This window comes from Nyctereutes procyonoides, unplaced genomic scaffold (assembly GCF_905146905.1).
Source record: "Nyctereutes procyonoides isolate TBG_1078 unplaced genomic scaffold, NYPRO_anot_genome, whole genome shotgun sequence".
Classification (NCBI taxonomy): domain Eukaryota; kingdom Metazoa; phylum Chordata; class Mammalia; order Carnivora; family Canidae; genus Nyctereutes; species Nyctereutes procyonoides.
The window spans coordinates 2,600,830-2,627,766 of NW_026575037.1; the positions used below are offsets into that span (position 1 = coordinate 2,600,830).

At 37.7% G+C, this 26,937-nt stretch overlaps 1 protein-coding gene across 5 annotated transcripts in view; it reads left to right on the forward strand.

Moving 5' to 3' along the window:
* Positions 1-26,937, forward strand: part of RABGAP1L (RAB GTPase activating protein 1 like) — a 720,977-nt gene that overhangs the window by 542,448 nt on the left and 151,592 nt on the right. The window contains exon 1 of one of the 5 annotated variants that reach the window (XM_055319529.1): positions 23,423-24,157. The exons of the other annotated variants lie outside the window; for them this stretch is intronic. Coding sequence (XP_055175504.1) covers positions 23,990-24,157 — 168 coding nt within the window. The 5' untranslated portion in view covers positions 23,423-23,989. Of the gene's footprint in view, positions 1-23,422; positions 24,158-26,937 lie in introns of those variants that run through there. 5 annotated transcript variants of the gene reach the window in all.

Genomic DNA, 26,937 nt, shown 5'->3' on the forward strand with positions numbered 1-26,937 from the left:
TGAAATTGAATTAGTAATTAAAAAAACTCACAAAAAGACTAAATCCAGGACCAGATGACTTCACAGGTAAATTCTACCAAACATTTAAAGAATTATTACCTATTCTTCTTCAACTATTCCAGAAAATACAGGAAGAAGAAAAACTCCCAAATTAATTCTGGGAGGTCAGTATCATCCTGTTAATAAAACCAAATAAAGACACCACAGGAGTGCCTGGCTGGCTCAGTCAGAAGAGCATGTGTGACTCTTCATCTAGGGTTGTGAGTTTATGCTCCTTGTTGGTTATAGAGGTTATTAAAAAAATAAGTAACCTTTAAAAAAAGATACCACAAAAAGGAGAGATCTACAGGGCAATATCTCTCATGAATATAAATAAAAAAAATATTATCAAACTGAATCTAGAATACATTAAAAAAAACACATACCATGATCACGTGGAATTTATTCCAGGATGCAAGAAGTGGTTCAGTATTCACAAGACAATCAACATGATATGTCACATCAATAAGAGAAAGGATAAAAACCATATAATCATTTCAATACATGCATAAAAAGCATTTGACAAAGTACAACATCCATTCATAATAAAAATCCTATGCAAAATAGGTATAGAGGAAACATACCCTAACATAATAAAGGCCTTATATGAAAAACCCACAGCCAGCATCATACTCAATGATGAATCTGAAAGCTTTTCCCCTAAGGTCAGGAAAAAAAAAAATGTCCACTCTGACTACTTTTATCAACATAGTGCTGGAGTTCTCACCATAGCATAAAGAAATTAGACATCATAAAGAAATAAAAGGCATTTAACTTGGTAAGGAAGAAGTAAAACTCTCACTATTTGCAGATAACATGGTACTCTATATAAAAAACCCTAAAGACTCCACCAAAAAAACTACTAGAACTGAGAAATGAATACAGTAAAGTCACAGGATACAAAATCAATCAGGATACAGAAATCTGTTGCATTCCTATACACTAGTAATGAAGCAGCAGAAAGTGAAATTAAGGAATCAATCCCATTTACAATTGCACCAAAAGCAATAAAATATATAGAAATAAACATAAAGAAGTAAAAGGCTTGCACTCTGAAAATTATAGAACACTTATGAAAGAAATTCAAGATGACACAAAGAAATGGGTTAGAAGAACAAATATTGTTAAAATATCTATATTACCAAAAGCATTCTACAGATTTAATGCAATTCCTATAAAATACCAATAGCATTTTTCACAGAACTAGAACAAACAATCCTAAAATTTATATGGAAACACAAAAGATCTCAAATATCCAAAGCAATCTTGAAAAAGAAAAACAAAACTAGTGGTATCATAATTCCAGATTTCAAGTTATATTACAAAGCTGTAGTGATTCAAACAGTATGGTACTGGAACAAAAATAGACACATAGGTCAATGGAACAGAATAGGAAACCCCAAAATAAGCCCACAATTACATGGTGAATTAATCTTTGACAAAGTAAGAAAGAATATCCAATGGAAAAATAGTTTCTTCAACAAATGGTATTGGGGAAATACATATATGCAAAAGAATGAAACCCAACCACTTTCTTCCATAAAATGGATCAAAGATCTAAATGTGACACCTGAAACCACAAAAATCCTCAAAGAGAACACAGATGATAATGTCTCTGACATGGTCTGTAGCAACATTTTTCTAGATATGTCTCCTGAGGCAAGAGAAATAAAAGCAAAAGCAAACTATTAGGGAGTACCTAGATGGCTCAGTCAGGTAAGCATCTGCATTCAGCTTGGGTCATGATCTTGGGATTGAGTCTTGTGTCAGTCTTTCTGCTCAGCAAGGAGTCTGCTTCTCCCTCTGCTCCTCCCCCTGCTCATGCTCTCTTTTATTCTCACTGTCTCTCTCAAATAAATAAATAGAATCTTAAAAAAATTTTTTTTAATCCTAAACTATTGGGATTACATCAAAATAAAAAGTTTCTGCACAGCAAAGGAAACAGTCAACAAAACTAAAAAGCAACCTGCTGAATGGGAGAAGATATTTGCAGATGACATATCCAATAAAGGGTTAGTATCCAAAATAACTAAAGAACTTATAAAAGTCAATACCCAGAAAACAATCTAATTTAAAAAGGGCAGAAGACATGAACAGACATTTCTCCAAAGAAGACGTATAGATGGGGATGCCTGGGTGACTCTTCGATTGAGTGTCTGATTCTTGATTTCAGCTCAAGTCGTGATCTCAGGGTTGTGAGATCTCAGGGTTATGAGGCCCCATGTATCAGCATTGGGCTCCATGCTCAGCAACAGTCTACTTGAGATTTTCTCCCTCTGCCCCTCACCCACTGTGGAGTGCACATGTTCTCTCTCTCTCTCTAAAATAAAGGATATCTTTAAAAAAAAACAAACATACAGGTGGCCAAGAGACACATGAGAAGATCCTCATCATCACTTATCGTAAGGGAAATGCAAGTGAAAAAAAATTATAAATAAATTAATTTAAAAAGGGAAATGCAAGTGAAAACTATAATGAGATATCACCTTATACCTATCAGAATGACTAAATTAACAACAAAAACAACTATCAGCAAGGATGTGAAGAAAAAGGAACTCTCTTACACTATCAGTGGGAAAGCAAACTACTGCAGCCACTGTGGAAAACAATATGGAGGTCCCTGAAAACGTTGAAAATAGAACTACTTTATGACCCAGCAATCATATTACTGGGTATTTATCCAAAGAATACAAAAACACTAATTCAAAGAGATACATGCACCCTAACATTTATTGCAGCATTATTTACAATAACTCAGATATGGAAGCAAGCCAAGTGTTCCATCAATTGACGAATGGATAAAGATGTGGAATATATACATATATGAATATATATATATTCATAAAATGGAATATTATTCAGCCATAAAAAGAATGAAATCTTGCCATTTGCAACAACACAGATGGTATTAGAGAGTATAATACTAAGTGAAATAAGTCACTCATAGAAAGACACATACCATGTGATTTTACTCATGTGGAATTTAAGAAACAAAATAAAGGAGCAAGGGGAAAGAAAGAGAAAGAGAGACAGATAGACAAACCAAGAAACAGACTGTTAACTATGTAGAGAACAGCCTGATGGTTACCAGAGGAGAGGTGAGTGAGGGAATGAATGAAATAGGGATTGGGGTTTAAAGAGTACACTTACCATGATGAAAAATAATAAAAATAAGAAAAGAAATACCATTGATCAAAAAAATGAAATATAGTGAATGGGATTAATGGCAGATAAGACATTGCAGAAGATTAGCAAACTTGCAGACAACACCAACTGAAACCATTCAAATTTAAATGCAAAGAGAAAAAAATTTTTTTTAATATTTTATTTATATATTCATGAGAGACACAGAGAGAGGGGGGCATAGACACAGACAGAGAGAGAAGTAGGCTCCATGCAGGGAGCCCTATGTGGGACTCGATCCCAGGACTCCAGGATGACGCCCTGGGCCAAAGGCAGGCGCCCAACCGCTGAGCCACCCAGGGGTCCTGAGAAAAAAGAATTTTAAAAAAGAAAGGACTAACTAGTTTTATGATATTTCAGAAGGCCTCCTGCATATGTAATTGGGGTCCTTGAAGAAGAGGCAAGGGCAAAAGGGCAAAAAAACCATTTGGAGAAATAGTAGCTGATGTTTTCCCAAATTTGATGAAAACTATAAATGCACAGATCCCAAAAGTTCTATAAATTCCAAGCAAAAGACATATAAAGAAAACTACACTGAGGCATATTATAATCAAACTGTTCAAAACTTGTTATGAATAGAAAATCTTAAAAGTGGTCAAAGCAAAAAAGACACAGTATCTATAGCAGAACAGAGTATTATAGCAGATTTCTCCTTAAAAACAATACAAGCAATAAGGTATTAGGACAGCAGGGCACCAGGGTGGCTCAGTTGATTAAATGTTTTCCTTCGGATCAGGGCATGATTCCGGGGTCCTGAGATGGAGCCCCAGGTCAGGCTCCTGCTCAGCAGGGAGACTGCGTCTCCCTTTTCCTCTGTCCCTTGCCTCTCCCCGCCCCCCCCCCCCGCTCTTTCTCAAATAAATAAATAAAATCTTTTTTTAAAAAAAGGCAGAACAGCAAAAAAAAAAAATTAAAAAACACAAAAATGTCTTTACAAAAGTAAGACAAAATAGTTTTACAGACATGTAAAACCTGAAGGAATTCATCTCTAGCAGATAAGAATTACTGAAAATGTTAAAGGAAAGCCTATGGCTGAAGGAAAATGATACTTGATAGAAACAGGAATGTGTTCCACACAAATATAGAACACTGCAAATAGTAACTATATGGGTAAATGGATAAGACTTTTTTCTTTTTGTTTAAATATCTCTAAAATATATAATTCATTATTTAAACAAAAATAATCACTGTGTTATGGAGTGTATAGCATATGTAAACTAGAAATGTGTGACAACAATAAAACATAAGGCAAGAGGGAAGATACGGTAGTATGCCATTCATGGTAAGGCACTTAATCTAAATGTGAAATGTGTAATACCACTTGAAGGCAAACTGATAAGTTAAAGCAGCACTAATGCAACCACTAAAATAGAAAAACAGAGTTATAGCTGATAAGCCAACAAAGGAAGTAAAATAGAACCATAAAAAAATTCAACCTGAAAGGAGAAAAAAAGGAAAAAAGAGAAAAGAGTAGGTCAAACAAATAGACAGTACAAGATGATAAACATATATGTACACAATTAGACTTCTAAGCAGACCAGGAAAGCAAAAGCGAAGATGCATATTACTAACAACAGTTTCTACAAACATTACAAAGGATAATAAGAGAACATTCTGAACAGCTTTATGGCAATAAATTTGATGACTTGGATGAAATGGACAAATCTGAAAACCACAAACTGTCAAAGCTCACTCAAGAAGACCGAGATCATCTGATTAGCACTTTATCTGTTAAAGAGTACTCTTTTCACAATACATTTTATTTTGCAACTTGAAACTCATTAACTAGAGGAACTAGAATCATGGTCACAGGGGTACTGAGTTCTAACATTTGAACAAAGTGGTATATCTTGTATCTTAAGACATAGAAGCTGCTGAGAAAAACAGCGTAAGATTAATAGAAGAAAAGATGTTTTCACAATTTACCCCCATCTAGTCAAAATTCTCTAGTTAGTATTCTGTAATATGTACCCCTCTGTTCTTCCACAGTTATGGACTCTTGAGGTTCCTTGCTTTTCTGCCCATCCTTTTTGATGGGTTCCTCTTCCTTCTCAGGTTTTAGCAGTAGATGGTCTTTGGGCCTTTTGCATTTTTGCATTGTGTGAATTCACTTTCCAAAGAAAATAATTCCTAAATTTTGTTCTAGCTCAAGTTCCAATTTTATTTTTTCAGCCACCCTATATAAAATCTTCAGTGGCCTTTGATATTTCTTTTTTTATTGTCATTATTGATGTGTGGATAAGGCAGCTTATGTATCGTACAGCACAGCTTCATAGGGGTATCATTTACAGAGACAGTGATCTGCATATCTGTATGTCATGTTCTTGATGATTACACTATCTTAATTTTTTTCATTCTCCCATTAAAGTCTTTGAGCTAAACCCTAGCACTATATTCTGAAAGCAACTTAATTCTATATATCATACCTCCTTTTCTTTGTTTATACAGTCTTCCTAGCCCCCATGTACTTATGGCTCAAACCCTACCCCCTTTAAAGGATGGTTCCTGACTGTGCCTGAACATGAATGAACATCCACTGCAATTACAAAGTGTATCATTCACTTTGTCACTAACATACTGTGTTTCATTTTATTAAGAGCTTTCATATAGGTATGTCCTGCATTCTCCCATTAGATTATTTCTTAAAGACAGTATGAAGCTTTCTTTTTATCTGCCCGAGTGGCAAGTGCATTTCTGCATGTTCAGCAATCGTCCCTAATTCCAGGATTGATGCACAGAGTAGCAAAAGGCCAAAGGATTAACCTCATCCTTTTTCTAGTTGTTGTATATAAGTAGATTGCACTTCATCTTAAGCAATACTTGAAGTAGTTTTGATTTTTCCCTAATGATCTATCCTTTGTTTTCATGTTTTATATTGGAGAGAAAGAAACCACACTAATCCTTGCTTCTTTAGATTAATATTTGTTAAATCGTTTATATAGTAAAAGCAGGTATTTTCACATTGATTATGTATGCCAAAAACTCCTTTGAGTACAAAAGTCCCATTTTCCTAAATTTTTTTTTTCAATTTAAATAATCATGAATGGAAAGATGGCACCTGCGTGGCTCAGTGGTTGAGTGTCTGCCTTTGGCTCAGATCATGATCCTGGAGTCCTGGGATCGAGTCTTGATCAGGCTCTCTGTAGGGAGCCTGCTTATCCCTCTGCCTGTGTCTCTGCCTCTGTGTGTCTCTCATGAATAAATAAATAAAATCTTTTTTAAAAAATTGTGCATGGTAAAAAATTTCCCTCAGTTAAAATTACCAGTGTTTAGTACAGTTTTAGACACTGTTTCCATCCCTTGTCTCCTGTATTTAATAGAACTTTACTAACTCCTGAAGATTGGAATAAAATTCACATGCCTTAGTCTTTTCCTGGAAATTGTCCATACTATATTCACATGGATGATTCTAACTTCATCCTGAATCTCTACTCCAGCTAAACTGGAAGTGAACTCAAGATTAGCCATGCACACCTTGGGCTTGTCTGCTTTCTGTTTGGAAATAGCCTTTCAGCCTTTCTAAGTCTACATATGTTTTCAAGTCCAGCTCACATCTAACCTCTGGTCATCATTTACCTTCCTGTGTTATAGTCCTCAATAGGGATATCTCTCAGAAAAATACTGATGTGTTACAGCTTACATGCTAAAGTAAGTGCTTTTAAATATCTGCTTTACTTTACTTAAGTGCTATGTAAAGAATTTAAGGGAAGTTCTTTGAAACTAATTTGTTCATTTGTTACTGTGCCCTGGGTCTGCTCTGCAACTCTGTGTGGGTGGCACTTTGCATCATAGGAGAGATTAGACTTTTTGCAGGTATAGTATATTGGAGTGGGGGTGTGAGGGAATACCAGATAAGGAATCTAAACACATTGCTGGCTCTTCCTGAGTCAGTTATTCACTGAATAACTTTAGTGACATCATTAAATTCGTTTATTCCTGATACACGAGACATTTAAATAGAATTACAATAGACATTCAAATCTGTTATTTCTCAGTTTGAAATTTAGAGCCACCATTTTCTGTTGATAAATTGAGTGTGAGATGCACATCTTTGCATCTATGGTATTTTTTTCTCATTTATTTGAATAATTACAGACTTGACTACTTTTACTATCTTATCCATTCTCTTTAGCTTTCTTCATCAATTTGTTATATGTACCTTATCTCAGATTTCTTTCTTTGACATCACTAGTCTGAGATCTCTCCCTCTTGCGGCAGGAAGTGGGAGAGGCTGATTCCAGCAGGTGTGGGACTGGTAGTGAGTTATCTATCTGAGATGGTAATGCACTCATAAAGTTTGAGAGTTAAGCAGATGAACTGAAGGGCATGGGCCATCCAGTAAGGCTGGCCTAGGATGAGTTTGAAGAACCTGAGTACAAAGCCAAGAATAGACAGAACTGTCAAGAAAGCAAATGAAAATAAGTGTAAAGAGGGCAGTCTGGAGATGGAAGAAGGTAGGGACCAGGTGGGGGGCAGTGAGGTAGTGGGGAGTAGAGTAGATGCTTATATGCAACTGGGCTTTTATGTGTTCTGCAAGCTCTTAGGTGCTTGAGCCAGCTCCATTTTAAATGATCAGCCTTGGATAGGGGGTTACCAGTCAATCTATTCTTTTTTAAAAAAAAATCTATTCTTAATTATTAAATTATAAATGCCTCCTCCTTAATTATAAAATAATGGAATATGGTGTATTTCAAATAGGACCCATTTTGTTCTTGGTGATATTTAAGAGGCTCTTAGAAAGTTTTTCTTCTTCTTCCTTTTTATAGAGAACATACTGCAGTATTTCAAAAAATATACTGTTAACAGATAAGTGATTTTAAAACAGAGAATTAAGTCTTATTTTTAGATTAAAGTTAGTTTTTAACTCAGCTACCATTTTAATAAAATAGGCAATTTCAGTAAATATAAAAATATACATATGTATATGTAAATTGTAGTTATCATGACTTGGCATTTTATGCTAGGTTTAGGCAATTTTAGGTAAATAGAAGAAATCAAAGAAATTCCTGCTGAGCACAGTTGTAGTTGGCATATTCCTATTGGAAAATAATGTGTTCTCATTTCAGAGCAAAGACAACAAAGCTGACATTGGTATTTAATGAGCTAAAGGAATAATGCCTCCTTTAAGCACAAGACCATTCAGGGCCAGGGAGAAGCTCTTGAACACGTTTATTCAAGTACTGACCATACAGACTATACTGCTTCTCCACTATTATGTGCAGACTGTAAGCCTTGTAGTGGTGACACCTGCTCTCAGGCCCCATTGTCTTATATACTGTGAAATACTTACATATTAGACTTTAAGTTCTTGATGTTTGGCTAGATGTATCAACTTTCATTCATAGGAAAGGAAGAAAGAAAAACCATATGTAAATATAAAACAAATGGGAATGCAATTCTTTGCTTAATTTATCTAGCCTGGCTAATTTCATTTCAAACATCTTACCCATTTACTTGCAGTTTTTATCTTATCTAAATGTAACAGTTATAGGGGGACATGTGGAAGTGTCTTCCATCTACCATGGTGATTTCCTTGTCATTTTCTTGATTGTGCTTTCAATTCTGTTATTAGTAAATTTTGAGTATTGCCCTCTTGGACAAATCAACTTGCCAATCAGATGTTTTCTTAAAGGTGTATTTTATGTTAATGTAACTTTGACCACATGTCAGCATTGTTTAGAAACCTTTGTTTTAGAACTTTAATGATTGGATTTTGCAATACTGATTACTTATAGCCAAGTAAGTTACTACTTCCATCAACACTTAGACTTTGTTTCCATGTGAAATGGAAGATATTTTTTAATTTAACACTCCCCTCCTCAATCTATTTTATGTACTAAAGTCCAGACTAAAACAATGACTTCTGGGCTTCGGTTTGGGTCCTTCCAAATGGACTTCCAAAGTGTCTATCCATTTGTCCATTGATCTACCTCCAGAGAACTAACCTGTCTAATGATGAGAGCCGCCACACTCCCCAAGTCAAATTTATTTGTTTCTGAAGGAACTACTGAGTCATAGCATATTGCTAAATAACTTGAGTTTTATTTATTTTCGTATGGCTTTTACACTGTTTTACTATGTGGTAGCATTTTCCCTCTCTTCTTTTAGAAATCCATAGATACTGCACTTGCCTTCTTTTTGACCTTTCTTTTTACTAATTCAGATATTAAATAAAAGAGATACATACTTAAAATCCCCTAGTGTAATAAAGGTCTTTTTAAAAATTAAGCTCCTATTTTTTTTAAGATTTTATTTATTTATTCATAGAGACACACAGAGAGGCAGAGACACAGGCAGAGGGAGAAGCAGGCACCATGCAGAGAGCCTGATGTGGGACTCGATCCAGGGTCTCCAGGATCACGCCCTGAGCTGCAGGCGGCGCTAAACTGCTGTGCCACGGAGGCTGCCCTTAAGCTTCTATTTTAATTCCATTTATAACTAACTTCTTCATTTGAGCATCAGTTATTCATTTATTTACTCAATATTTATTTAAATAATCTGCGACCACCATGACCAAGAGCTGTTGGGTAGTGGAAATGCCAAGATGAATATGTTGTAGTTGAGTCACGGGCTTCACAAATAAATTAGGAAAGACAGGTATGCAAATAATTGCCACAGATTGGTTGTTACTGTGTGGTCAATGAAGAAACAGGACAGGGTGCAAAGACAGAGGAGGCAGGTAATGATAGGGATAACTTGGAAGAGAAATTGACATTTGAGTCTTGATTAGCAAGGGGGTCACCTGGCTGGCTCAGTCAGAAGAGCATCTGACTTGCTCTAGGGGTCGTGAATTCAAGGTCTACATTGGGTGTAGAGATTACTTAAATTAAACTTAAAAAGATTAGCAAGGGAAGACAAGGAATATTTTAGGCAATGAGAACAGCATATGTGAGAACCAGAAAATACAAAATACAGCATGTTGGGGGAGAAGCTTCATGAGAACAGTGAGCTTAAGGTGTCAAGGTAGCAGATGTAATTGGAAAGGCAGGAGAGGTCTCGATTGTCTGAAGGGTGTCTTATGGTTAAGGTTGTGTGCTAACCTTTGAATCTGTGGGCCAGAGGCTACCTTCAAACAGTTATGTAGTTAAATGTGGTGTTTTAGGAAGAAAATTTTGAAGACCATGAGAGATCAAGGGACAAGTGAAGAGACAAGTAATAAATATAGAGAGTAGTTAGACTATGAGGATGGTCCAGAAGAGAAATCATGAAGACTTTTTGAACCAAGTCTATGACAGCTGAGATGGAAAGGGCAGGGCATGGGGGATGCTGAACAGCATTTCTCAGGTACCATCAGGGAGACATGGGAACAATTAGATGTGCTCAGTGATAAATGCTAAGTCATTGCTATTCTCATTGCTATTCTCTCCTTTATTTCTCTCTCTCTCTTGTCTTCATAACAACTTTCCAGTCCTGTCCTCTCTTTAATTTTAAGGAAAGGAGCTGCATATAAAATGTTTTTTTTGTAGAGAAGGCAGCTTATTAGACCATACATATTCTCACTTACTGCTCATTCAGTGATAACCACTGTGTCCCTACAGTTGAGTAGTGCTAACAGATCAACTTGCGCCTGGTTCAGCCTAAAGCACTAGGGTTCGTACTCCATTAATAATTAGACTCGCAGAGAAAGGGTCCAAACCAAATGATCTTTTAGCCCAATTTAGTGCCTCAAAATTAGCAACTTTGAGGGAGGATTCATATGTCAAGGGGTATTTCACTTCCTCTGTGGTGTGTCTTTCCCTGATTTGGTAAAGAATATTATCTCTGGCAGTTTTGTATCAATGAGTTCTATAAAAGAGGCCTTAATAAGCCACATGTACTTGGAAAGTTATACAAATAAAACGAAGAGCTATTTTTCCTTTATGATGCATCTCAAATTTAAGCATTGTTCTGTGTCCATGGCAACCACAACGGTCCAGGCTTTCCTCTTCTCACATTTGGCTCACTGCAAGCACTTTATGACTCGTCTACCTTCAGTCTCTTCTCTTAAACTCTCATTCTGCTTCCAGAATTCATCTTTCTAAAGATTGTCTTCATTGTATTATTCACCTGTCTATTCACTCTGGCATTCTGCTTTCATCATAATCTGACCTCAGATGTACCTAGTGGGCACATTTTTATATACTGTCATGTGGATCCCCTAATGTCCCAGTCATGGGTCATGTTTCTGCTATAAGTCCATAATGCCATTTAGGATAGAGACCATATTCACTAGTTTTATATTCCACTAGCACCAAGCACACTCTGAGCTCATGATGTATATATAGAGAATTGAATATTTTGTCTTTCACCTTTTGCCCCTGGGCATGTTTAGTCCTCTTTCTTCCCACTTGGTTTAAGGGTTTAAGGGGTGTTTCTGCTTTTCTGTGTTAATTTCTTTCTCCTTCCTAAAGTAGTTGACAGTTTTATAGCATATATTATACAAAGTCTTCAGGATACTTTAAAACCAATATTATGATATCTTTGTTTTTAAATATAGAAACCTCTCTCTACCAAAAACCACAATGACTCAGCTACTTGCATGTCTAAAATGGTTTCTGCAATTTTAGGTGGCTAGTCTTTATGATAGTTATAGATTCATAGTAGCCCTTTTGGAAGCATAACATTTAGTATTAATCATAGCATTCATTATTACAGTTAACCAGGTAGACCTTTTTGTACAAAAATGTGTATAAGACATAAGTTCAGGGGGGAGAAAAGTTGACACTCATGAATGGTATATTCTACAATGCTTTTAAATGTTTTAATACCACTATGATATTTTTATTCAGTGTCTTTTTTTTTATAAAATTGAGATAAAATAACTGCCTTGTCATAAGAACATAGAATAACCAGAGACTATAAGGTAAGCTCACTTATCATCTGCTACATGGAAGTAACTAAATTCATTCCTCAGCAAACCCACAAGTTGCTGTGTTATGTTATGGCCTTGTAGGGTCTCTCAGGGAGAGCTAAAATGATAAATATTGAATCTATAAATGTCAAAGGATCACTTTCATTGCCTTCTGGTTGCTATAGAAAAGAGAGATTCAGAAGGCTCTGTAGAGTAATAATCTTTTAAAGTAAAAATGAAAGAATGAATGAATGAATGAAAGAAGCTGAATCCGGAATCTTATTTTACACTTATGTTTTTCTCTAATAACTTATCAGGAAAGATTATTTAAAACTCTCCCTCCTCAGGGTGCCTGGATGGCTCAGTCAGTTAAACGTCTGCCTTCAGCTTAGGTCATGATCCCAGGGTCCTGGAATTGAGTCCTGCATTGGGCTCCCTGCTCCCTCTGCCGCTCCCCTTGCTCATGCTTGCTCACTCTCTCTAATAAATAAAAACTTTAAGAAAGAAAAAAACTCTCCCACCTCTCCCCCATGAGCCTTGCCTTGATACTTTCTAGTAGGAGAAAGAGGTAACAAATGAGAAAGAAGTAAACAGTTTCAAGTAGTAATGAATGTCATGAAAGAAAGAATACAAGAAAGTCTGATGTGTTAGTGCTCTCCTTTAGAAAAAATGATAAGAGAAGTCCTCTGCGAGCAAAATAACATTTGAGTTGAATGATGTAGTGGACTTAGCCCTGTGAAGCTCAGAGGCAACAGCAAGTACAAAGGCCCTCAAGCAGGAAAAGTTTTGTATGTTCAGAACAGAGGAGGGGCCAGTATGAGCGGAGTACCATGAGTGAGTGAGCAAGTAGTGAAGAAGGAGATGCAGTCAGGGAGCTAGGCAGGGCCCAGGTCAGTAGAGACATGGAAAAGGTAGTGAAATGTTAGCTTTTGGGTTTAAGGGGAAGCCAATATAAGTTTTAGCAGGGAGAAATTGTATCTGATTTGTGGTTTTAAGACATTTGGATTGATGAATCCTGGCGTATGGAATGTAAATTGAAAAGAAGCAAGAATGGGGACGAGTCAGATGCTATTTTAGAAGGCCAAGCAGGACATGATGATAGCTTGGATTAAGGTGGTGACAGTGAAGATGGAAAAAGAAGACAGATTCAGATAATTTTGTCTATAGAGCTGACAGGACTTGTAGATAAATTAGACTTGGAAAGCTGAGGGACACCTGGGTGGCTCAGCGATTGAGTGTCTGCCTGTGGCTCAGGGCCTGATCCCGGATTCCCAGATCGAGTCCTGCATCGGGCTCCTTGCATGGAGCCTGCTTCTCCCTCTGCCTGTGTCTCTGCCTTTCCTTCTGTGTCTCTCATGAATAAATAAGTAAAATCTTAAAAAAAAAAAAAAAAAAAAAAAAAAAAGACTTGGAAGGCTGAGAGAAAGTGGGAAATCAAGGATGTTGTGGAAATCAAGCAGACTGATTTTGCAAAAGGGGCACTGGCTGGCTCTGTCAGAAGACCATGCAACTCGGTCTCACGATTGTGAGTTTGAGCCTGATGTTGGGTGTAGAGATTACTTAAAATAAAAACTTAAAAAAAAAACTGACTTGCAAAACATGAACAAATCATTTCTTTTAGCACTGACCTCATTACAACATATTATAGGAATGGAATAAGACTGTGCATGGAAGTACATGGCACAATGCCTGGCCTTCACAACAGGCACTTGTGAAATTTTTATTCTTGCCTCCACTTTAGCACATTTTTATTAGAAATTTATATTGTCATGTTACTAATTATTTAGGTCACCAAATTTCAAGCAAATGACTAGAAGTCCATCAGTGAATATTATATGAGATTCAATCATTCATCAACTCAGTAATTATTTCCTGAACTCTTTGTATATGTAGTCACTCTATTGGGTGCTGGAAACATGTTGGTGAATGAAGCAAATGCAAAATGTTTTCTTAAGGAGCATTCTGTCTGGTGGGGTCAGTTATTTCCCTGATAATATATATAATTCATTATTAAATCACACTTGGCATAATTGAGAAGAATATCATGACATAATATGAGAACATCTCTTCATGGCTTTCAGTATTTTCCCTAGTTTACCTCATTCATTCCCATATTTCACCAATGATTTCTAAAACCATCTGTTGGCTCCATATTCATCTTTCCCATGGCCTATGGAACATCTCCAACAGGTTGCCACATATTTCTTGCTAACTCCATTCATCCTCCACCCAATCTGACCCAGTGCTTTTTCTCTCAGTTACTCTCTGTACTATCATCCCAGTTTACCAACCTAGAAATGTCATAGTCATTAATAATGTTAGCAACTTCTTAAGATTACTGTTTTAAACACCTCATTTCCTTAATGAAAAATGAAACTCAGAGAGGTTAACTTTCCTGAAGTCACACAGTTACTAGACATCAAATATTGGCTTTAAATCCAGGTCTCGGGCAGCGGTTTAGCGCTGTCTGCAGCCTGGGGTGTGATCCTAGAGACCGGGGATCGAGTCCCATGTCAGGCTCCGTGCATGGAGCCTGCTTCTCCCTCTGCCTATGTCTCTGCCTCTCTCTCTCTCTCTCTCTGTGTGTGTGTGTGTGTGTCTCATGAATAAATAAAATAAAATAAAATCTTTAAAATAAATAAATAAATCCAGGTCTGTTTAACATCTCAGTTTTTGTTCTTTCTCTAACATTTTGAAGGTTAACATTTTCAAGGGAAAAAATGATGGACAAAAAACATTCCAGAAAGAGGGAAGAGCATCTTAAAAGGCTCAGAAATAATAAAGCACCAATATCTCTGATCAGAGAAATGCTTGTCTGTCATTCTCCTACACATATTTTGTCCATTTTGAATGCTGAATCAATTTGACAAATAATTATGGGGTACCCATTATGTGTTAAGTAACTGCCTCTGCTGGATTTTTAGGACACAAAGAAGGACAGTGCATGATACCTATCTCTAACTGCCTTAGCAGGAGAGAAGGACCCTAACCACTGATTTTCATGCAACTCATTCAAGTATAAGCCTGCAAGTGCTGTGAGAGAGAGAGCAGAGGTGGAAAAATGGGGGAGCAAATAGTGGGCCAGGTGTTCCAACTGCGGATTGAAGGGTGGTTCCTGCAGGAAGTGATATCAGTTGAATTTTGACAGATTAATAAAGGGCAAGTGAATTAGATGGGGAAACACTATTTAAGAAAAGGAAAAAGCATGTCATACTAAGGGCTGATCTCAAATCAAAAGAGATGGGAGTTGAGGAGAGGGGATAGTTTTGAGAGACAGTGAGAAGGTTGAATCCACTAGACTTGAATGATGGGTTAGAGGTAGAGGGGGATAAAAAGGAGGGCTTTGGGATGACACCCAGGTGCCAAACTGGTCAGGAGGGGAACCCATTAGCCAGGATAGGAAATGTAAGAGGAGGATCTGTGCTGGGGAAGAAATGGTGACTTTACTGAGATCAAGTTACAGGTTAGGCTACACATAACCTATTTCCTGAACTCTTTGTGTATGTAGTCATACATATGTTTGGAGGTAGATATACACGTTGGGAACTCTGGAGAGAGGGCTGATCCCGTGGCTGTGTTGTTCAGTAGTGTTTAACAAGAGGGTGTGGATAGGGTCACCAGGTCCACCCTGTAACACCTGTTACTCCTTGGGCATAAGTTTTTACTCTGTTTTTGTTTCTGTCATTTCTTTTAGCACCCACAACACACTAGTCCCTCAGTATATTCATAGTGACATGACTGTGCAAATCCTGTTGTTTGCACTGGACTAATTTAGTTAGTCTCTAGGATATAACCTATTTAAGTCTACTTCCTTCACTATTTAATAACTCAAATTACATTTTAAACATTTGGTAGTTATCAAAAAACTATAGTTGCAGTTACCACTTACTAGCAATATGATATTGGGCAAGTCACTTAACTCTTCTAAGCTCAGGTGCCTCCAATGTGAAAAAGTCATAATTGGTTAAGATTAAATGCAGTAATGCATACTCTTAGGACTTACATGGTTCATAGCCTTTATAGATACTAAATGAATAATAACCACTATTATTCATACTTAGAGCGACTCACATATCTACCAGAGTTTGTGATGTATAAGTTTCTTTGTTAGGCCCTGCTTAGAACAAATATGAGTATGAGATAGGTAAAGGAGCCTACCAAGCAGGAAAGCCTCCTGTATGTGTGTTCTTCTGCCATCATGTAGGACAGCCTGTAGCAATACTGAGTATATAGGAATTGAACTCCCAGGGGAGTTCACCCCCAGTGAAAATAGAGGAAAAATCACTTCCATTCTCACCATTTTGCAACCTCTGAAATTCTACTGAATCCATTTGAAGTTGTGAGGGAAGGGGGAGGGGCAAGGAACTAGTATGGCTATATGGCTATTACCATTATTATTGCAGAACATGGACTTGTCTAAGCAAAAAAAAACAAAACAAAAAAAACAAACAAACCTGAATGTCCCCATCTTGATATATTCATTTTATGGAAATAAATTCACTTGCTAATACATGGGCTGACTCATATAACTACTCTGCTGAAAATATTATTTTTCAAAGTGACAGCTATTAAACTACACTTAGCATTCTATGTAACGTGAAGATGCCAGAGATAGCAAATTTAATAGAGCACTGGAGGTGGACCATGGGAAGAAGGTAGAGGCAATTCGCAACTTATCAAGATGAATAAAGCACCTCATTATTTTTAACAACCATGACAAACAATACACACATACACTCATACACACACATAAAAACAAAAAGTAAAATGCTGATCCAGCATGAGAGAATTGAGGAACAGTCTTGATTTTATAGATCATTATTCTAATCTGATCAGTTTAACATAAACAGGCCCTGCTAATATTTATTTACACTTCTGCTTACCTTGAAAATAAATGTGAGCCTTATATCAACTGCCCAGGGAAAGGAATGAATGAACTGAGACAGCATTCCATTTTCAAGCCTACATCACTAACATGGCTTTGAGAAAGCTACTCTTAAGTAGACAGTGACTGAGCTGCCAAGGATATAGCCTCTCTAACTGTTTGATTGAAGAAGAGAGTGCTCCTTGGTTAAAAATTGAGAAGGCAGATGTGCTTTATTATCATAAATGTGTGTTCAGAAGTTATTATTCTCAAGGCAGGCTTTTGGATGCCCCTCTCAACTCAAATCTTTGAATCTTAGATTCTTTCATACCACATAGCAGGCACAGGCTCCAGATCAATTCCATATGAAGTAAAATGGTAAAGTACAGTTTTCCTAATAAGACAGTTTTTTTGTTTTTAAATGGGCTACATTAATTGAGAGACAAGAAGTTACAGTGCCAGAAATGCAAGGTTCCCTGCTGTGCAACTGGGCCCTGGGATCTTGGCTTCCAGGCTCTGCCTCAAGCAAGTTTTATGATCCTAAACAGGCACTTATCTGCTGCCTCAATCTTACCATCAATAGGATAAATATGTTAGACTTTGATGCTTTCTAGGGTCTAACAAAGCCACATTATTTTATGATTTTGCTGTCATACCTAGAAAATCCAGAAACCAGCTTATAGGAGGTCCAGTTAGCAGCAGGGATGGTTAGCTTGGAGAAAAGGTAATTAAGACTGCCTTCAAATATTTTAATTAATGTCACATAAAAAAATAGACTTATTCTATGTTGTTATAAACTGTATAACCCAATCCAATGACTGGAAGTTTTGCATTTCTGGCTTACTGCAAGTAGTATTCTCTAAAAAATAAATGTCCAATAATAAAATCGGCAGCCTTTATAATTGTCAAGAAAGATAAGGAAGTAGAGGTAAAATGACCATTTCTTGCAGACTGTAGAAGTTCCTGCATTAATAAAGGTTTATGCTAGAATCTGGCTATACAAGAATGTGTGATAAGGTCGTAGTGATGCTACCATGACTGTGCAGCATGTTATTACATTATTGTTGGTGTGACAAAGTTATCTCTTCTATTAAAAAAAAAACAACCCTCCTTTAAGATGGTTATGCCTTAAGTCTTAATGAGAGGTCAGACCATTCTTAAACAGTAGATTAGTCTATAACATTTTCCAGGAATCTTTTGTTTCCCTTTGAATTCCTATAAATTTGTTACCTGACCATCCACCACGATGTTAGTTAATTAAGTATTTTATTTTATACTCCAATTCTTCAGTGTATGATTCCAGCTATAAAATAATGAGACTCATTTCCCTGTGATATAACTTGTATGCTCAGTCTTACTATATTTCATTTTAGCCTCTTCTTCAAATAATGTGAATAATATATAAAGTTAAAAGCAGCATCTGGTGTATCTTTCTACCTCCAGAAGCATGTAGCAGAATGGAAGCAGAATAAAGACTTGAATGGTAGTGTGTGTGTTGTATAGGTTACATGTATGCCAAGATACAGGACTACTTACTGTGTCATCTTTATTTGACGTATTTGTTGGATCTTAGGAACTTGTCAAATTATTGAGGATTCATCTTTTAAGAAGTTATCTATCCAGGGGCACCTGAATGGCCCCATTGGTTAAGCATCTGCCTTGGGCTCAGGTCATGATCCCAGAGTCTTTGGATCCAGCCCACATCCAGTTCCACATTGGGCTCCCTGCTCAGTGGGAAGCCTGCTTCTCCCTCTCCCTCTGCCCTGCCCTCTTGCTTGTGCTCTCTCTCATGCACTCTCTCTCTCAAATAAAATCTTTTAAAAAATCAAAATAAAAAAATAAAAAGTTGTCTATTCAACAAAAAAGAAATAACTAGAGAATTCGGTTTTTGCCCTTTTACCTTTCCAAGTTTAGAAGAGTATAGGTCCTTTCCTACTTATTACTACGTGTTTAAATCTTCAAGATTAGGGGCAGTTGGATTCACTGGAATTTCTTTTATTGGTATTTGGCCAATCCTCTTTCTAATGTGAATGCATTCAGAGTCATTTTTGTCTTTCTAAAGCCTAAGCCAGGTGAACACAATGCATTTTACAATTGCTTTCCTCTTCTATATGACTTATTGAAAAGACTAGCATCCACCCTATACACTAAATTACTAAGTTTTTAGAGCAACTAGGCTAAGTACATGACATTAGCATTTTATAGAGATTTAAAGAATATTAATTTACCCATGTCCTACAAGTAAAAGTGACTAAAAGATAATGTAAAAAGCAGTGTCCTGTTTTGCTCCTAAAGGTATGTTTAATTCTCATTATTCTTGGATTTAGGTCCAGGCCAGTCCCACTAGCATAAGCCTACTTTTGTCTGCATCCATTGTGAATAACAAAGATGTAACTAGATCATAATACGGTGTTGTTCCTCCTTTTATGATGTCTGCATCCTGCTTTATCTTTGTTTGAATGTTTCTCCAGTTTTAAATTCTTGCAGATTGGAAAATGTTTCCTTCTTCACCTTTGTAATCCCTGGAATAACTACTTGTTTCTTTGCACTCAGTGTTCTTAATTACAGCGCAATAAATTAAGTCAGATATGCTTTTCAGTTTACAATGGGAGTCTATTTATGTCTTGTGCATGTCCAGCCATCATGACACAGTGGAGTGGCTCAGGGAGAGCACTCAAGCACCAGGTTCTAATTAGGACTCTGCCACCGTCCACCTGATTCCAGCACTCCAGAGAGCAAGTCTTCTATTTTTTAGACCATGGCTTAAGGACCATTTGCCTAGTCCTCTTTACTTTTTTCTCACTCTGCTTCATTGCATGATTCATCCAAATTTCCCATCTTATCTTCAATCTGCTGTTGAACTTCCTTTACAGATTAAAAAAAAATCTTCATGATAGTGTAAGGAATTTGAGAAATCATGTGTCTTTAACTGGTTAATGTAGAAGAGGTTTTGTTTTTTTTTTCTTCTATCCTTAGTTTCATCTTTGGACTACTTTATAACTCAAAATTTTATTTATCAGAAGTGTACTGTACTGAATCTCATCAACAGTAAATAAATTACTTTATCTATGGGGAGTTGGGGATGGAGAAGAAAAAATGCTCACCAAGATGAGTCACTCTTCTAGGGCTTCAAAAATGCCTGGCATTCATTGTTCTATTTCATCAAGTTGTTCTATACAAGAGTTATTTTACCTGATATTGATCAATGGCTTATTCTCCAAGACAACCTGAAAAAATTATGGAAATTTTGAAAGCAAGGATGATACTTGAGGGGACGGGGGCTGGGGCTGTTTATAAAGGGTACTTTATTCTCCATAGTATGATATGCCGAGACAGGTTGGGCTTGGGCTAATGTCCCCATATAGACAGAACTGAATAGGTAGGTTTCTGAGAAATCTGGTTCACCTTGATGTGGGAAGGAAGAGGAGAGGATGGGGATGGGCATTACAACCTGGGGTATGTTCATTCTTATGTGTATACTGGCCTGGAGTGCAGGGAGATGAGACAGCTCTCAGTGTGGCCATTTCCAGGCAGAAGATACTTTCTGGGCCTGGAGGGCTTTCTATACCATATTTCCCACTGGGAATTATTTACCTTCAGCCTTTGTCCTTTTCACCAGTTCAACATGTTCTCGGTCCATGGGGACAGAGCTATATAGTTGCTCCGTGCTTTTGCTCCCATTTCATCTTCATCCTCGCTCTTAATTGCGGGTCTGGCCTATGAAGCCCTAGGACCTGGATCCAATTCTGCATGTCAGCAGCTACATCTTCTCCATCCCCCACTTGGCCAGCTCTGCCTCTTCTGGTTTGGCATCTTGGTTCGGGGGCTGGTAGGAGTAGACAGCTGGGCCTGCTCCCACTTCTTCCTTCCTCCTGTTCCTCCTCAGGCTCTAATCCCCATGCCTTCTGCAGGGCTCTGGTGTGGCTCCAGTTCCTCAGACTGGCTGGAAGGTGCACTCCGGATGCTATCTCCCCATAAAACCACAGCTGCCCTCCCAGCAGGGGCCACTCAGAGCCTGAGCTGAACCCATACCTTGACTTCCTCAAGGATAATGCATTTTTGAGGGGGAGGATGATGGAGGGATTAGGAAAACTGAAATACAGAACCACTTACTAATTTATAATGGCTTTTACATAGCATTTCTTAAATGTACCTATGTTTTAAGTTGGTTTATTCATTAAAATATCACACTTTGGTTATTATATTTGATAGAGCTACTTTTGTGAGCCAAACTATAGTTCTGAAATCTTTTGATTAATTTTGACTTCTTACCTGGATGCATTTGGGCAAGAAATTCTTTGTTTCTGGTTTATGTAATAAAAAATAGATGCTTTTACCAGTGTTCTTTGATACCAAATCAGTTGCATGGAAACATTTCTCCTATCTTTATATAAATATATATATATATATATATATATATATATATATATATATATATATATGCAAAAAAAAAAAAGTCCTATAAGCAAAGGACTCACTGAATTCTCCCTTCTTTTGCAAGTAAAAATGTCCCCTTGTTCTTAAACAGGAAGCTTCCGTGGCAGCGCTTTTCACACTTACATAGCAGTAGCACAGTCTTTTCAAACAGAATTTCATGCAGAACTCCAGTATGTAAACAAGATAAAAATGGAGCTGTTCCCTGCGAGTCTTTGTGTGTGTGTGTGTGTGTGTGTGTGTGTGTGTGTGTGTGTGTGTGTAGGGGTAGGCTGTGAAAGGCCCAGAACCTCTGCCCTTAACCTTATAGTCTCCCCCTTCTAGCTGAACCAGCCCCTCCCTGGGTAGCCCATCAGATATTTCTTCATTTCTTCCAAAACCTTAGGGATATGAAATATATATCACATTCTCATATTCTTATGGTTTTTATCGTCTTACATTAAAATCTCTATTTTTTTTTAAGAAATTATATTTGGAGGGGCACCTGGGTGGCTCATTTGGTTAAGCGTCTGACTCTTGATTTTGACTCAAGTCATAATCTCAGAGTTGTGAGATAGGCCCCAGGACGGGACAGTGGTAAGCATGGGGCCTGCTTTAGATTCTCTCTCTCCTTCTCCCCCTCCCCCCCAGCATACACAGGCTCTTTCTCTTTCTAAAAAAATGGAAAAGAAAGAATGAAAGAAAGAAAGGAAAGAAAAGAAAGAAAGAAAAAGAAAGAAAGAAAGAAAGAAAGAAAGAAAGAAAGAAAGAAAGAAAGAAAGAAAGAAAAATTATTTTTGGAAAAAATCATGTTTGGAAGAAATAAGCTTAAATAAGAAATAATCTTATTTAAGATTTTGTTAATACTCGAAATGTTTAACAAAAAAATGTTTTATTGAATTTTGGCAAGAGGAACTCAATATTCTGTTAAAGCAGGAAGTATCTATTTCCCTTTAACCCCAATTCTGTATCAATCTATTTCTTTAACAAAGATCACAGAGATATGCTGATAAATATGTTTCTATTTCTATTCTTGCAGAGATCTATAACTCTTAATTGTCAGAGCAACAGACTAAGCCTCAGAAGGAGCTAGGTCTGGCTCTCTTAGTCCTGTTACTCCATATCATGCTACAACTCACATGGAGAAACTGATCTGGTACTTACTAAAGAATTGCAGCACCAAGATTCTGAATATAATTAGTTATTTGTTAGCTAAAGTTTAGAAACTGTTCCTAAAGGTGATCTTGTCTTTTTGCCCTCATTTGGCTGTAAATGATTATTCACGCCAAGGAAGTCAATGTAGCATGGACTAAGACTGTAAAATTTTAAACCATGGATATCCCTCAGTTACATTATTAGTAGGGAAGGATTAATTTGACCAGAGAGTATTAAAATAATGTTTTGAACTATTAACTGAGTGTAGCTTAAGAAAGTTATTACTGCTTTGAGAATCTCAACTTTAGTGATTCCTTAGATGTACACTGTCATTATATTGTAGGTTTTTGTTTTATCATACTGTATGTTTATAAAAATCCTACTTTTAATTATGGCTTCCCAGAATGCTGAAATACTTCACATTCTAGCATTGCAAAAAGTCATTATTATTGCATAAACACTGCAACTTGAGGGTGTGTCGTTTCTTGGAAGCTCTGTCTTTGCTCTCTGTTCATCCTGTATCATGTCACCCTAAACCTCTCTTCTGTAGAGATTTCAGTAATGTAACAAGGATTGGAGCATCCCACTTTAAATACGCAGGATAAAATCAGACTTTTATCTGTTACGGTTATTAGAAAGCAAGAGTGAAGAAAGGTCAGCCTTTTAGCTGGCAGGCTGTCGGGTTTTTCTGTGAGCATTACATGTTAAGAGAAGCTAGTTCATCTGTCTTTGGCTTTAGGATTCAACAGCATAAGCTGTCAGACCAACGCTGAAGGTGGGCCAGGAGGGGAAGCACATCTGTCCAACGACTCGCCATTGGTTTCCTATTACAGCATTCTCCCCGAGACACACTCTGCATGCTCATTCACCTACCTCCTCCTCTGCCCTCCCCTTCTTCCTTCCCTACCCCTTCATTACTGATTCACAGCAAGAGGCGGCAGCGGCAGCAGCAGTGGCGGCGGCAGCAGCGCTGCTTGTCACGAATCAAGGATTGCAATGAGCTCATCCTTTTCTCCTTGCAGCTTCACAACTGCCCTGGCTTCCTGGCTACTGCTGCTGCTGTCTGCTTACACGCAGACACACACTCACGCGCACACACACACACACACACACACACACACGCGCGCGCGCACGCACACACACACACACACACACACACACACACTCTTACACGCTAGACCCTTCTAAGCTGCTTGTACATTTTAACACATGTATCTGAACTCTCCTGCATCACTCTTGGCCATTTTCTTGCATTCGATTGCTTTTGCCGTTTTTTTATTTAGATCAGGATTTGATTTCATTTTCCAGTCTACTTTGGGGCTCTTGCACAGTGGATAATTTAGCCAAAATGTTCTTCCTGTGGAGACGTTAGCTGACAATTCCCACCACAGACTGGCTTGTGCGTGCTCCTGGGGAAACCTAAGCCTGGCTCCCCTCCCACTGCAGTTCTCAAAATTGTGGATAAGAGATCCAGCTTTCTCATTCTGGATACCTACTTACTGCTCATGGAAGAAGGGGTGCCCTGCCCAGCCCCAGCTGCTAAGCTCACACCTCCTGTCAAAAAGTCCCAGGACATGCACGACGAGAGAAGCAAGCTGGTGAATGAGTATGCATGTCGAGTGCTGGAACTTCTGGGGATGGGGCATCGTCTGTTTGTGCCTCGGCTTCTGGCGGTGAGATGTTTTTCATTGAACTTCATTTGTAGGGAATCTGCCACCCTCTGTGAGAATTCCTGTATCCCTAAAAGAGGCTTGCAGTCTCCTGTTTTCTTCTCCTCTTCCCCACACTACCAGGAAGAAGTGCTGAGTGGCCACTGCCCTGGGGCTCTGGCTGAGCCAGGTCCATGCCACTCCTTAATTGGCCAGAGGAGATATGGCTCTTCTCTAAGAGCCCAGGGCCACATTAGGGGCATTATCTCTGTGGCAGGGAAAAAAAAAAAAAAATATTTTCTGGCTGCCTAGACTCAGCAATAAAGCAGAATGCCCAAGTGCTTGATTTAGACATTCTGTTATTTACGTCTCCAAAGGGTTAAATTTCACAACAGGCATCATTGCTACTATCTAGACTACTGTGGTTTGCGTTCTAACCTCACCATTTGATTGCCAACTTGATTTTTTTTTTTTTTTTTGGATGGGGAATTTTACCCCCTAAAAATCCTTGGGTAGGAAATTGAAAATCTCTCCCCAGGAATGTTTTAACTATGTATCTATGAAGCAGCTTAAAGCTGTTGGGTTTGTGCCCTGAATCTGGGAAGTCTGCCTTGCTTGTTTTTTTGATTTCCTGAACAAGAGGAAAATCACTCTTCCTCACTTCCTACCAAGGGTTAAAATTAAATACCCACAATCACTGGTGCAGGGTTTCTTTTAGTGGTTTGAGAACTATACCTAGCAACTGTTCTATAACGTAATTGGCCTACAGTAGTCCTATACTATTATTTGGTAATTGAACAAGAATAATAAGCTTTGTCTATTTTATACAATGGAGTTTAATACTATTCCAGACTGGTTTTCATTATGGTTATGTCATATTTGAGTCTTTTCAGAAGTACAATGTTGACTGGATTTAACACTTTTCTCTTACATATCTGTCTCTTCAGTCTAGCCCATCTCTGTTTATATTATCTTTGCAGTTACCAATTCAGTACTCATGTATTCGCATGCAAATATCATCCCCCTTGTATAGTCATAACAACATTTTTAGGTAGCTGTATGCATGAGGGATTTTTCGCCATGAAGAAAAGTCTGTTTATTGTTACAAGATGGGGATCCCTGGGTGGCGCAGCGGTTTGGCGCCTGCCTTTGGCCCGGGGCGCGATCCTGGAGACCCGGGATCGAATCCCACGTCGGGCTCCCGGTGCATGGAGCCTGCTTCTCCCTCTGCCTGTGTCTCTGCCTCTCTCTCTCTCTCTGTGTGACTATCATAAATAAAAAAAAAAAATTATTGTTACAAGATGAAGTTAGAAGCAATGACCAGTGTACAATTATTGGGGAGTGTTTTTGAGAAATACAGTATCTTTGTCATTTAAGAAAGAAAAAGAGTTCAATACATATGTTTTAATGCCCACAGTGCTCACTTGAATTTTGTTTCCCTGAGTCACATTTTTCTTAATAAAAGAGAAAACTGAAGGTTTATGTTTCTAGTAGAAATCTAGTAGGATTTTTTTTTCTTTTAAGTGAAATAAAAAGCATTTTATTCATGAGCTTTGACACTATTAAGTGCTAAAATATATTTCAACAAATTATCTACATCTCTCTGAAGAGTCATTTTTTAGGCCTAATATATTTTCCTGTTCTTAGAGACTACTTAACTTTTTGTGACTCCAGGGCTTCCACTATAACTTTCCAGTACTCTGGTACTACGTTTCTTTGGCACTTTATATTTTCAGTGCTTTGAAGGAAAACATGAACTGATAACTGTCTCTCATACTTAAATATGCATTAGGGTTGAATTTAAACTGCCTATAGTTTAAAACAAATTATCAGAAATAAAATTCACAAGGAGTTGGGCTCATAAACTTCAGATCTTTTGGAGGTCATGTGTATCTGTATGTTGCAACCATATAAAGTTGACTTGGTTGCCCAATTAGGTATCCAAGGTATCCCTCAGGTTGTTTTGGGCTCTCACATTCAGAGTTTAGGTAATGGTGCCATTTGTATTACGTGTAAAAGTTATACTGAGGTGTCTAGAGGGTCATTTGGCAATCTCTGACCCTGTCATACATACAAATACGATAGTATTTATAAGATTATTGATAGAACTAGGGTGCTCTACAATTTGGGAAATCACATACCCTTTAATTAGCAATATGGCTGTGAAGTGAGATCACCTATCCAGTGAGTTACTGCTTAAAGTTTAGCATGTGTACCAGGAAGAAGTACAGTTGTTCAACCTTGTGTTATTGGACTGGCTAATGATGTGAGATCGATGGCTGATCTGCACTGGGTGGTCCTAGGAGGAATCCTGCCACATATGATATTGCAACCTTTCCATTACCATTCAAAAGGGCAGGTACTGAAGTTTTGGGTTTTAGATATGTTTTAAACATGAATACATGTACGTTATTAAACCCATATAAATATGCTATTTTACTTTAAAGATCTTGGTAGGTTTTTTTTCATGTAAGTTAACTTTCTTAATGAACTGATCAAATAAATGAAGATTTACCAAGACAGTGTTGTAGATTTGGGACTTTGAGACTTGCTCATTGTCCCCTGATTCACAGAGGGACCATGAAACTACTAGAACACCAAGGACATTTGAAAAACATTTTTTTAAGTTTCTATTTAGGGATCCCTAGATGGCTCAGTGGTTTAGTGCCTGCCTTCAGCCCGGGGTGTGGTCCTGGAGTCCCAGGATCGAGTCCCACATCAGGCTCCCTGCATGGAGCCTGCTTCTCCCTCTGTCTGTGTCTCTGCCTCTCTCTGCCCCCCTCCCCCTCTGTGTCTCTCATGAA